Below are 15,071 nucleotides of genomic sequence, written 5' to 3'. Positions count from 1 at the left end.
GATGCAGAGTCTAGCCATGACTGATACACCTGAATCCCTCGCCAGTCTACTGCTGTTGGTCGACCCCCTCCCGTCTGGTGTTCCGCTAGAGTGGTGGAGAGGCGCGGACGAAGTCCGCCGCCCTGAAGAAAGCGCCCTGCTTCCCCAGACATCCCATCGTCGCAGCCGAAGACTAGAGGGTTTCTACTGCATCTCAACGCGACCTCTGAGGGGAATCAACGGGGTCTACTTGAACTTTCTCAGCCGAGATTGTTCCCGCCGCATTTGGGCCTGTATGATGATCAGCCGATCATCATACCTGATGTACATCAAAAGAATGACCGATGTCGACAACAGTGATGTCAGCGCAGATCAACATGCAGCCTGATGTACCAACGCTGATATTTTTCCTGAGGGTCCCGCCGCTACCAACACTCAACGCTCCAGACTGCGCACCCCAGGGCAACGCGACCTCTGAGGGAAATCAACGAAGTCTACTAGGACTTTCAACCGAGATTGTTCCAGCCGCTGAACTGGGCCTCTACGATGATCAGCCGATCATCATCCCCGGCGACGCCACAAGAAGCTGACCGGAGACAGCTACAGTGACATCAGCAGAGATCGCCATGCAGCCTGAGGTCTCTACACTGACGCCAGATCGACTTCCCTGAGAGGGCCCCGCTAACATCGCAGAGAGGGGCACCGACTAATTGGTCGCAGACCATCCCAGATGAACTGTTGCGGCAAATCATGATCATGATGGAGGGCCACTACAGACTGGAGAAGCAGCCAGCCCAAGGCCTGAGCCTTCGCGAAGGTTCCAACGCAGACGACACCCCAGAGGCACCCCCATCAGCGTAGCAGCCACGACGAAGCCACCTTCGCAAAGGAAGTTGCAGACCACCTCGACGAAGGACCCAGATGTATAGCCTTCGCGAAGGCGGGATAGATCATCACCTTCCTTGGCTTCATCCTTAGATGCGAACTCAGACCATCAGACCTCACAGAAGCCTTCGCGAAGGTCAAATCGCCGTTCCCCAGGACCGGACGCAGAGGAAGCTTCGAAGGCCTTTCACTTAAGGCCTTCGCGAAGGACACCTGACTACACAAGAGCTTCAAAGATATCAACATTCTCCTCACAGGTCTCCGAGAAGGTCAACCCATAGACGCAGATCACCAACACGATCTCCGCCATTCACCGCCGACGATCTCCTCGCAGACATCACCACGTCGATCGTCTCACAGGTCACCACACAAGTCTGCACACAAGTCTACAGTCAGGTCTCCCCGCGCCACCCGACATAGAGATAGAAATACACAGTCCACCATCAGAAGAGCATCAACCTCTCATCAGCGATGCTGGGATAGAAAATGATGGAGGCATCATTTTCTCAGACGCTGAGATACGATATTGGATGGTAAACAACCTAGATCTCTCTTCACCTTCCAAGAGTGGCAACTCGGCGCAGACATACCTGATAAAGGAAGACGAGGCAGACGCCATCACCTTACCTCCGATCGACTTCGATTGCCGCGGTGCCACAGTATGTGGACACAGCCTACCATAAAGCCATAACAGTTCAAACGCCAGAGGCGTATGTTCTTAAGCCTTAATAGATCTAGAACGATCAATGATTCTTATCACCAGATTTCGTGACACGACTTCTGAAGATGATAGGATGATCTACTCGCTCTACTTATGCAGAACCAGCAAGAACCACACCCTGTATGAAGCTAACGCCATATATTGATCGATTCTAGACACTTCGCTAAGAAGTCCCAGGCCACCTCCGCCAAGGAGCTAGAGCTAGCCTCACCAGTTACAAGGGGCGTCGCCACGGAGGAGTAGCGCTTCACCGACCCCAATGTATTGCTGAGTGCGCGCGTAAAACAAAACACTCACTCACTCACTCCTGTTGAACACAGAGGTCGCTTATGCGAAGCAAGCCATATATTATATATATACTGATCGGGTTCTGATTCGATACCTTCGCGAGGTCGTGAGAAGGCTAAGTGGCTCCAAGTCTACCTCACACAGAAAATCTAGAATGGATACTTCGAGAGCTTCACAAGTCTCCGGCGCCCACCAAGGAAATCTCCTCCAAGGTCTCCATATATTAGCCACTTCGTCATATATAGCTACTTCGTCAGTCCGTTTCAAGACACCGCATAAGTTGTCTATCAACTGTATGCCATATGCCGCCTATAAGCCTACCAAGACAATTGCACAGGCTATTTACAACACAGAACGCCGCTATATTAATTAGTCAACGACGTTTCATAGATCTTCACAGAAATCAACCTTTCCGTATAGATTGCTAGAATATGCAATCCCGACTACGATCGATTATCTACATGCGTGACCATTACGCAGATCTGCAGACAATTCAATATCGAAATTGAACAGCAGCCTTACTACAGCCGTAGTATAACTCATAATCGTCAAAGTTTCTGAGAAGAAATATGTACAACAAGTTCAGCTTTAATTCTACAATTATGACGATACATTCATGTATACAGTCTACAAGCTGACAACTTGCAAGTTTATTGTACCTTTATATAAGGAAGTCGGAATTATATTCAAAACTGAAGTTACTTTCACGACAGCCAGGAAAATAACCTACCCAGCATTAATATTACAGAGCGAGGTATTTCGGCCGAGGAGCTTTCGCTGCGTTACCTTTAACCCTCGAAACACGGGTCACTGGGTAACTTCGGAAGCTACGGTGAAGACCGGCGATTATGCTAATATCAACGACGGCAAGATTTTATACAAGGTTTTTCCTGCTACACCGGTGACATCACAGCTGGTATTCTACAGAATCAAAATGCCTTGTTCTGATTGGACATGCGTTGGACAACGACTTCCACGAGAGGTCGATCTTAGTTCACAGTTCAAGACTTACGTTACAAGTGACAACTATATATCAGTGAACGAGCAAGCCTCCTTACAGTCCAGTTAATCTGAACCTTCATGATTGGGCTGCTTTCTTCAGGTTAGAGACCTCCCTGTCAGAGTTAGGGACGAGGCACGGCAGTCAGGCAATTTTACATAAAGTTCAATCGAGGACAGACACACCTGGTTGTGCACCTACATCGCCAAGGACTTCAAGAGCTTAATAACCTAGACGACGGATACAAGTGGATCTAAATCCACAGCGCCTCAGACTACAGCTGAATTTCATAATCAAACTACTAACACAACTAGATGGTTAGTAAACCTACTTAAACTTTCTGATTGGTGAATTAAAACGGAAGTTTCACCCTCCAACTTGGGGATCTGAATATAGTGCTCAACACCTCACAAGTGAGGTTTATGAACACGCCTGGATGACATACTTGGACTTCATGATACGATGATTCTATCACGATGGCCAGCAAGAGCACTGTAAATTTATCTCCACCGAACCAAACAGAAGGGAATAATGCAACAGATTATTTCCTCTATCATCAACTTTCACGCAGAATGAAATCTCACGTACTATATCTCCGCTTTGGATCAGAACTGTCATACTACGTGCATACAAGACGGATGGACCCAATCCCACCCTCCATGAGCTTTTAATACTCATGATATGAGAGCTAACTTCTACAATTGATCTACACAATGTTATTTGAAATAATGGAGGGTTTATTTTCTGGAGATCCGATATGGTGGTTGCCAACCATTATCTGAGAGATATCATCACCGAGGACGCCTCAGGTATCCACCAATTCGATCCCATGGTCCTCCCACAACAGTTGACAGTTCCCTCGAGAAGATAAGTCAATCTTACAGATTTCTACTTATCTTATAACAGTACTAAATAGCTACATGCTATATATAATTTGCTTAAGTTCTTTTATCATCACAGTACTATGATTATTACATCATACAATATATAAATTAACAACTCTACAGAGTTGGTTATTATATATTTACCTTAACTTAATTATATCTTAAGCATAGTACTATACTCAGATTGTAAAAATATATAAGCTAACAAACTCTACAGAGTTTGGGCTATTATATAGGTAGCTTAAGCTTATTCATATCTTAAGCTCAGTACTATGTTTATATCATATAAGTATATTAGCTAACAAACTCTAAAGAGTTTTTGCTATTTGGCTTAAGTCTCATCATATCTTAAGCAATATGGTTACATTATAACATGTATTAGCTAACAAACTCTACGGAGTTTTTTGCTATTATATATGTAACTTAAGCTTATTCATATCTTAAGCGCAGTACTATGTTTATATCATATAGGTATATTAGCTATCAAAACTCTAAAAGAGTTTTTTGCTATTATATATTTGGCTTAAGTTTCATCATAATTTAAGCTTTATGGTTACATTATAACTTGTAAAAGCTAACAAACTCTCACGGAGTTTTGCTATTATATATGTAGCTTAAGTTTTCCTTCAAATCTTAAGCTCAATACTATGTTTATATCATATAAGTATATTAGCTAACAAACTCTACCGAAGTTTTGCTATTATATATGTAGCTTAAGGTTTCCTTCAAAGCTCAATACTATGTTTATATCATATAAGTATATTAGCTAACAAACTCTAATGGAGTTTTTGCTATTATATATGTAGCTTAAGGTTTCCTTCATAAACTCAATACTAGGTTTATATCATATAAGTATTTTAGCTAACAAACTCTAAAGGGTTTTTTGCTATTATACAATTAGCTTAAGTTTCATCATATCTTAAGCAGTATGGTTACATTATAAAATGTATTAGCTAACAAAACTCTACGGAGTTTTGCTATTATATATATAGCTTAAGTTTAATTATATCTTAAGCTCAGTACTATGGTTATAACATAAAAGTATATTAGTTAATAAACTCTAAGGAGTTTTTTTGCTATATACATTTAGCTTAAGTCTAATCTTATCTTAAGCTTAGTACTATGGTTACATTATTAATCTATAAGCTAATAAACTCTACAGAGTTTTGGCTATTATATATGTAGCTTAAGTTAATTATATCTTAAGCACAGTACTATACTCATATTGTAAAAATATATTAGCTAACAAACTCTACAGAGTTTTGCTATTATATATGTAGCTAAAGCTTATTCATATCTTAAGCTCAGCACTATGTCTATATCATATAAGTACATTAACTAACAAACTCTAAAAAGAGTTTTGCTTTATTATATAATTAGCTTAAGTTTAATCATATCTTAAGCTTAGTACTATGTTTATATTTTAAAGTAATTTAGCTAACAAACTCTAAGGAGTTTATACTAGCATATTAACAAGCTTAAGTCTATTAGTCTTAAGCATTGTATTAATGTTATATATACTTTATCATAATAAGTACATTGTAATAACCTTTATATGGCAGCTGATAAGTTAGCAGCAGGAATTCATCAGTTCAGTGCCTTTATGAAGTTCCCATAGGGTTATTACAATCATCACAGTTCAAATCACTAATTATTAAAATCCAAAGTATTATATATTCCCACCTCCAATCCGTAGGATTCTACAAGCAAAAGAGCATGAGTCAGGATAAGGAAAAATATGTAATTTTTTGAGTAAAATTGATATTTTATACTTATCCTGACTCATGAGGTCAGCCCTCCCATCCTCCCCAAATAACACTTTGGATTTCCCTGTAAATTCAAATGTTGGGCTCAGTATATGAGGAGAGAGTGAGGCACATGGGTAGAGGTGGCGCCCTCGTTCCCGCGCTTGTGGAAGGGAGGTAACTCGTGGTGTACTAATTAGTGATTTTACATTGAAGGGAACTTCAATTAGGGAGATACAAGTGTTCCACTATGTTCGCAAGAGGAAGGAGACAAGCAAAAGAGCATGAGTCAGGATAAGTATAAAATATCAATTTTACTCAAAAAATTACATTGTTCACACCATCAAAGACTAGATTACCTATATACCTACTTGTTCACACCTTCAAAGACTAGGTTACCTATATACGTACTTGTTCACACCTTCAATGACTAGGTTACCTATATACCTACTTGTTCACACCATCAAAGACTAGGTTACCGATATACCTACTTATTCTCACCATCAAAGACTAGGTTACCTGTATACGTATTTGTTCACACCATCAAAGACTAGATTACCTATATAAGTACTTGTTCACACCTTCAATGACTAGGTTACCTATATACGCATTCTGTTCACACCTTCAATGACTAGGTTACCTATATAATGCATTCTTGTTCACACCTTCAATGACTAGGTTACCTGTATAATTACTTGTTCACACCATCAAAGACTAGATTACCTATATAATGCACTTGTTCACACCTTCAATGACTAGGTTACCTGTATACCTACTTGTTCACACCTTCAATGACTAGGTTACCTGTATATGCATTGCTTGTTCACACCATCAAAGACTAGATTACCTATATAACGTACTTGTTCACACCTTCAATGACTAGGTTACCTGTATACCTACTTGTTCACACCTTCAATGACTAGGTTACCTGTATACGTACTTGTTCACACCATCAAAGACTAGATTACCTATATACGTACTTGTTCACACCTTCAATGACTAGGTTACCTATATACGTACTTGTTCACACCTTCAATGACTAGGTTACCTGTATACGTACTTGTTCACACCATCAAAGACTAGATTACCTATATACGTACTTGTTCACACCTTCAATGACTAGGTTACCTGTATACCTACTTGTTCACACCTTCAATGACTAGGTTACCTGTATGCGTACTTGTTCACACCATCAAAGACTAGATTACCTATATACGTACTTGTTCACACCTTCAATGACTAGGTTACCTGTATACCTACTTGTTCACACCTTCAATGACTAGGTTACCTGTATACGTACTTGTTCACACCATCAAAGACTAGATTACCTGTATACGTACTTGTTCACACCTTCAATGACTAGGTTACCTGTATATGTACTTGTTCACACCTTCAATGACTAGGTTACCTGTATAATGACTTGTTCACACCATCAAAGACTAGATTACCTATATACGTACTTGTTCACACCTTCAATGACTAGGTTACCTGTATACGTACTTGTTCACACCATCAAAGACTGGGTTACCTATATACCTACTTGTTCACACCTTCAATGACTAGGTTACCTGTATACATACTTGTTCTCACCATCAATGACTAGGTTACCTATATACGTACTTGTTCACACCTTCAATGACTAGGTTACCTGTATACCTACTTGTTCACACCTTCAATGACTAGGTTACCTGTATACCTACTTGTTCACACCATCAAAGACTAGATTACCTATATACGTACTTGTTCACACCTTCAATAACTAGGTTACCTGTATACGTACTTGTTCACACCATCAAAGACTAGGTTACCTGTATACTTGTTCACACCATCAAAGACTAGTTACACACCTTGTTCAATGACTAGGTTACCTGTATACCTACTTGTTCACACCTTCAATGACTAGGTTACCTGTATACCACTTGTTCACACCTTCAATGACTAGGTTACCTATGCCTTGTTCACACCTTCAATGACTGAATTACCTATATCGTACTTGTTCACACCTTCAATGACTAGGTTACCTGTATACCTACTTGTTCACACCTTCAATGACTAGGTTACCTGTATACGTACTTGTTCACACCATCAAAGACTAGATTACCTATATACCTACTTGTTCACACCTTCAATGACTAGGTTACCTGTATACGTACTTGTTCACACCTTCAATGACTAGGTTACCTGTATAATACTTGTTCACACCATCAAAGACTAGATTACCTATATACATACTTGTTCACACCTTCAATGACTAGGTTACACCTTCAATGACTAGGTTACCTGTATACGTACTTGTTCACACCATCAAAGACTAGGTTACCTATATACCTACTTGTTCACACCTTCAATGACTAGGTTACCTGTATACGTACTTGTTCACACCATCAATGACTAGGTTACCTATATACGTACTTGTTCACACCTTCAATGACTAGGTTACCTGTATACCTACTTGTTCACACCTTCAATGACTAGGTTACCTGTATACCTACTTGTTCACACCATCAAAGACTAGATTACCTATATAATGTACTTGTTCACACCTTCAATAACTAGGTTACCTATACGCACTGCTTGTTCACACCATCAAAGACTAGGTTACCTGTATACGCAGTGCTTGTTCACACCTTCAATGACTAGGTTACCTGTATACCTACTTGTTCACACCTTCAATGACTAGGTTACCTGTATACCTGCTTGTTCACACCTTCAATGACTAGGTTACCTATATAATGCACTTGTTCACACCTTCAATGACTAGGTTACCTGTATATGCTGTGTTCACACCTTCAATGACTAGGTTACCTGTATACATACTTGTTCACCCATCAAAGACTAGGTTACCTATATACCTACTTGTTCACACCTTCAATGACTAGGTTATACTGCTTGTTCACACCTTCAATGACTAGGTTACCTGTATACATGCTTGTTCACACCTTCAATGACTAGATTACCTATATACATACTTGTTCACACCTTCAATGACTAGGTTACCTGTATACCTACTTGTTCACACCTTCAATAACTAGGTTACCTGTATACGTACTTGTTCACACCATCAAAGACTAGATTACCTGTATACGTACTTGTTCACACCTTCAATGACTAGGTTACCTGTATACCTACTTGTTCACACCTTCAATGACTAGGTTACCTGTATACGTACTTGTTCACACCATCAAAGACTAGATTACCTATATACGTACTTGTTCACACCTTCAATGACTAGGTTACCTGTATACGTACTTGTTCACACCATCAAAGACTAGGTTACCTATATACGTACTTGTTCACACCTTCAATGACTAGGTTACCTGTATACGTACTTGTTCTCACCATCAATGACTAGGTTACCTATATACCTACTTGTTCACACCTTCAATGACTAGGTTACCTGTATACGTACTTGTTCTCACCATCAAAGACTAGATTACCTATATACCTACTTGTTCACACCTTCAAGACTAGGTTACCTGTATCAGCTTCTGCTTAAACCACCAACCACCAGACTACCTGTATATACACTTGCTGACACTGAACCACTGGATCACCTGTTCATTCACCTGTGTTTTGTTTAGGTACATCATGGGGGAGGAGGGGTACTGTCTGACGTCCCTCCAGACTGCTGTCAGCTACATCACATCTCCAGATGCAGCTTGTGTGTGATCTGACATCAACACACATTCCACTGACCTGATTCACTGGCTGCACTGTGATACTCCTGGACATCTTGTGCTGACGAGTGTGACGAAATTCACACGACCTACACTTGCTTTGAATTCTCAGTGAACAGATTTTTGTCAACAACAATAATGTATAGCTGTAGAGCCTCGAAGGATGGGGTCATAGCAATGTTTCTCATAATTATGAATACATAAGATCTGACAGCTTGTTCAGCAGGTATAAACTTCCAGTGACATCATACATACATTGTTTTACAGGGTTCTCTCCATTCTGACTGACTGACTGACTGAATTTGGTTTTACGCCGCTTTTAGCAATATTCCAGCAACATCACGACGGGGACACCAGAAATGGGCTTCAAACATTGTACCCATGTGGGGATTCGAACCCGGGTCTTCGGCGTGACAAACCAACGCTTTAACCATTAGGCTACCCCACCGCCCCCTCTCCATTCTCAAGTACTTAGACTCATAAATTGAAAGTGAGTAGTGATTTTGAATATACATAATTTTTACGTTTGTCTGTACTAAACTTCTTTGAGAGGCATTTAGATGTGGGAGCAGTAAAGAAGGATAACGTTATATAGATGAACAACTACTTTGTTACAGTGAGATTGATGTTATGGTGGAGGTTCTAACACCGTTGTCAAGCAAGTTCAGTCACTTGCTTCCTAACTGTGTCCGAACCTACACCGAAATAAAGCGTCACCTCACTTCCTAATGGGTAAATGAGTAAGTTGTTCATCTATATATTATATCCTTCCTTCCTTCTCTTTACTTTACCTGTTTTGATCGTTTTGTTTGTATTTTTCTTTTTAAAAGATTGTTTTAGGAACATGTCATTGAATCATGCCAAACAACATATATATTTAGTCATTATTTGTAGCCTGTTTCTTTGCATATTGGCTAAGAACATCTCTTTAACATTGTACGAACATTGTCATTCACATAGTGAATTGATATCTTCAGTGATAATCAAATTGCCATCATTCCACCGTTTGAACTTTGCTACTGTGTTGCCTGTTTTGAAACATGGAGTCGACATAAGAAGCTCTGTGATCACTTTATGGAAGGGGCCCACACATCCATCCTCAAATATTCAGCAGGCTTTTTTGAAAGACTAGTCAAGAGGACTAGTGGAAACCTTATTTGTAGAGAGTCTTGCTTGAGCAAGACAAAAATGTGAAAACTAAGGGTGCTTCTAAATGTTGTCTACAACAGTGCTGTAGTAATTTGTTATAGTGTATAAACTGTTGCAGGAACAGTGGCTTAAGGACCCTCATGTACTGTCAGAAAATTGTAATTTTTCCTTATCCTGACTCATGCTATATGCTTATCTCCCTTTTCTTTCGAACGGTACGTGGAAACTTGAATCCCTTTGCTCCCTGAAGCAAACATAAACTCACTCACCCAGTCGCGTTGCCTCCCTTTGCCTTTCCCGCCAATAGTGTCCCACGTGACCAGCACATTGGCATGCTCTTGTCACTCTCTCTCCTGAAGTAAGCCCGCACTCGAACCTACGGGGAGATCCGAAGTCCTGAGAGGGAACGGTTGATGCCCTGGAGTATCCATAGAAACGCCCTCTAGCATGAGTCAGGATAAGTATAACATATCAATTTTATCATAAAAATTATATTTTTACAACTTATCTTCACATCAAACTGCTTGGCCGTATCTCCACTTTATATGCAGTTAGCTGGTCTCCTCATGCATGGATGTTTATGAATTGTTTCGTATTGAGTGAGCGAGTTTAGTTTTATGCTGCCTTCAGCAATATTCCAGCAATATCATGGTGGGGACACCAGAAATGGGCTTCACACAACGTGCCCATGTAGGAAATCTAACTTCGACATGAGCAAATGCTTTAACCACTAGGCTACACCACTGCCCCATTTGGTATTGAACCACATCAATAAGTCATGTTACTTTAAATATATCACACCCTCTTGCCATGAATTAGATACTAGTAGTCCTTATATACAGGACTTTTATTTTGAAGTTTAAACTCACTCTTTGAAACACTTTGTTGAATGTTTTTCTTGAACATTGGCTAAAAATAGGAACAATTTGTCTTAAAGTTATAAATAGTCTTTTAAATATCTTCAAATATGGACAGAGTTTGATGTATTTTGTTACATACAGCTGTGACAAATGCTTATGCGTTGAGTCATATTTTTTTCTTTATACATAATTCATTTGTCAATATTTAGGATGTGAAGTACATGATTGTCATAATACAACTGAATGTATGTAAAGTTCATATAATCTATGTGCACTCACCATATATACATACATTCCTTCATTCATCAAGCTGTACAGGAATGTGCAAATGAATATAAAAATACTTGTAATATATAAGGTTTATATTTGCCCTTGTATTTGTGTGACTTCTTTTACAGATAACTGAATGGTAGTAGCATATTTACTTCTTTCATAACATATTTTCATGTATGTAGAGGCAATAAGTATTTTGAGTCCCATGACTGAATTCGGACCATGGACCTCCAGATGCAGGGTCAGATGCCTTGTCCTTGTGATGAAATGGGTTAACCCTGTCAAAGTTGACTAAACATGGATGTCATCTTTGGTATGATGCAACACGCTGCTACATGTGGTGCGAAGTTAATAATGCAGTCATTGACAAATGTCTTCCCAGTCTCATCTTTTGACCTTTGACTTTTCACCTTGTTTTTGACAGTTGGTTGTCTTAATATATGGGCTGGTATCCCTTTAGTATAATAAATGATTACAGAATTTTTGTGACGTTAGTACATTAGAGTATGGAACTGAAAAATGCAATAATTGTTATATTGAATAAAAAAGAGACAAAAGTGTAATAACACATCAAACTGTTAGCTTGAATCTGAGATATGGACAGTTCCCATCATGTGTTGTTCCTTTTCTGTGTTTAATAACCCAAGTCAGTGTCGTATTAAATATGACCACTTATTGGTCAGTGATTATGGCAGAAATGTTTGTGTTATATAATAATAATTATTGAAGTGATAATGTGAACAACTGACGGCCAGCTTTAGATAAAATACCTCTGACCTGGGCCCCATGTCAGCCTATTAATAATCAAAATAATTATGCTCACATCTGTTGACAGTAGTGTGACAAGACAAGATTGGGGTTCGAACATTTATGGGCCAGGGTCTCCAGGAAGAAAGCGTTCACAGCCCTACAACATGACATTCGTAAGCCTATGGTAACTACTATATGTCATGACACTATGAAGCAAAAAGAATGCTTTGTAGATTGGATCCCTGACCTGGTTATACTTGAGTTGACCTCAGTCTGGAAGGGAAGTTGTTAGAAGATATGAGGAAGTGCTTGACATTGTTTTGTTGTACCCTGTGTTGCTGGTAATGTTCTGCCAAATGTGATTGTTCATCTTCATCTCAAATAGATTTCTGACTAGCTATTCTCGAAAGTTTGTAGCCCTACGAACTTAAAGCCCATTCTAACACATTGGCTACGATCAAAGTTAAGAATTCTTAGAGCTACGAACGTTTCGAGAATAAGGGCCAAGGTTCTTTCATTGGCTCAATACATCATTAATGGACTAAAAATTATCTGTGATTATCTTCAGTATCATACATTCAACCCGTGTCTTTCATGTTTGTGTTTGCTTACATAATAAAGATCAGTTCAGCATCTGTTACCTGTTGTTTTTTTATTGATTAGGAATGAGCTACAGGTGTCTATGCAGATTTGCGTCTTTCATAAATTGAGATTTTTGGTTCAAAACCAGAACCGGCCATGATTGTTATCCCCTGACACTCGTTTAGCAGGATATAGTATTAGGCTCCGTCCGTACATACGTACGTACGAATTGGAATATCTTAAGAACTGTTAGATTCTTTTCATACTTGGTACCTAGGTTCATCACAGTATGCGAAAGGTCCCAGTCAAGTTTGGTGACCTTGACCTTCATTTCAAGGTCACAAAGGGACTTTAACGTTTTACCATTGTCTGCGAGATATTTCAAACAAACGTTCACTGGATTATCTTCATATTTGACTCCAAGCTTCATCTAGGGAAGGCGCAGGGCAAAGTTACTTTCACATAATTTTCAAGGTTTCAACAACACTTTGACGATTTCACATGTTAACCTGCATGGTAAGCTTGTCAGCGAGATATCAGATTCTCAAGAACCGTTCACCAGATTTTCTTCATATTTGACACCAAACTTCATATAGGGACGGCGCAGGGCCCATTCGATGGTGACCTACACGTTGGTGACCTACACGTAATTTTCAAGGTCACGACGACACTTTGAAGATTTTAATATGTTAAGATTGTCAGCAAGATATCTCAAGAACGGTTCACTGGATTTTCTTCAAAGAGTTTCAAGACTTATCTTGAATGTTTTCTTATAAGCAATTTCTTTATTACTATTTTTTTCTTTATTTCATACACCATGACATTCATGTCAAGGTCAAAGAAAATCAACTTAGTAACAACTGCTTGTTCTTGGTTTGGCAGCAAGGTTTTGTGGGTAGGTTTGGATTTCTCCAAAGACTTTCTTGTTATATTTCACTGACACCTCAAACTAAAATACACAGACTACCAAATGAAACCCATATGCTGGCTGATTGGTTGGATTGATGTTTAACACTGCACTCAGCAATATTACAGCCATATGGAAACTCCGATTGGGATAGGTGAATCGAAGTGGACATGGACTTCTGGCTGCTTTAAAGATTACTGCATGTGCTTAGTAATATGTATGTTGTATTGGTGTGTATACATGTGTGTTCGTGCGCGTGTGCTTTGGTCCTGACTTGTCGAAACCCTCTGAATAATTGGTCTAGCGGATAGAGTGCTTTCCAGGGAATAGGATAGGGCGTTCCTCTCCTTTTGTCCTACTGAAGACTTTGTAAGATGGTACGTGTTACTCTGCCTTGTGCTTCAGGGAAAAGCAGAGAATATCCAGTAGAATGTGTATTCTCAGTAAACTAGGACATGGTAACTGGGTTGGTTGAGTTGGGTTATTGTTTTACGCCGCACTCCGCAATATCCCAGCTATGTGGCGGCGGTCTGTAAATAATCCAGTCTAAACCAGACAATCCAGCATGTGTCAACCAAGTCGGCGAGCTTGATCCCGTCAGTCGCCTCCTACGACAAGCATGGGTTACTGAAGACCAATTCTAACCCGGATATTCACCGGTCCATTTTATCTGGGTTTCAGGCATGCATGCGAACACACAGGCTATATAACTGAATCAGTTTTGAACTGCATTAAATACTATTTCACTTCACTTTTCCCAGTAGTAGCATTGGCGACGTTAAACAGTTCACCCCATGCCACATTCGGTATTATTCCACCAAATACCCAAGTCTGGACCAGGCAGACCAATGGCTGACAGTGTGAACATCACTGTCAGGAAATAAGGACACATCAGCCAAGTCACCGGTTCACTACAAGACAGTTATGTGGGGTCAGTTTAAGCAGCACCTATACAATTAGACCAACTCTTACCTTATAGTAACAGTGAAACACAGAATACAGGGAGGGAGTGAGTGAGTACGGTTTTACGCTGCCTTTAGCACTATTCCAGCAATATCACGGCGGGGGACACCAGAAAAGGGCTTCACTCATTGATCCCATGCGGGGAATCGAACCCATGTCTTCGGCGTGACGAGGGAACGCTTTAACCACAAGGCTACCCCACCGCCCCTGAACGCGGTCATTTGTGAGTGAATGAGTGAGTTTGTTTTTACGCCGCTTTTAGCAATATTCCAGCAATATCACTTCGGTTGACACCAGAAATGGGCTTCATACCTTGTACCCAAGTGGGGAAACGAACCCGGGTTTTCAGCGTGACGAGCCAACACTTTAACCACTAGGCTACCCCACAGCCCAGAACGCAGTCATGAA

General features: G+C 40.0%; 1 protein-coding gene across 1 annotated transcript in view; it reads left to right on the top strand.

Moving 5' to 3' along the window:
* The window catches only part of LOC124291959 (VPS9 domain-containing protein 1-like), a 43,394-nt gene extending 33,933 nt beyond the window's left edge, over window positions 1-9,461 (top strand). Inside the window, 1 exon segment of the mRNA XM_046729043.1 lies at window positions 9,084-9,461. Within this exon segment, the coding sequence (XP_046584999.1) occupies window positions 9,084-9,171 (88 nt within the window). The 3' untranslated portion in view covers window positions 9,172-9,461.
* The last annotated feature ends 5,610 nt before the right edge of the window (window positions 9,462-15,071 follow it).

Source organism: Haliotis rubra, unplaced genomic scaffold (assembly GCF_003918875.1).
Source record: "Haliotis rubra isolate DU_JTF1 unplaced genomic scaffold, ASM391887v1 Scf503, whole genome shotgun sequence".
Taxonomy (NCBI): Eukaryota; Metazoa; Mollusca; class Gastropoda; order Lepetellida; family Haliotidae; genus Haliotis; species Haliotis rubra.
Note: the sequence above shows the minus strand (reverse complement) of the source record. Positions and strands in the feature narration are given on the sequence as shown.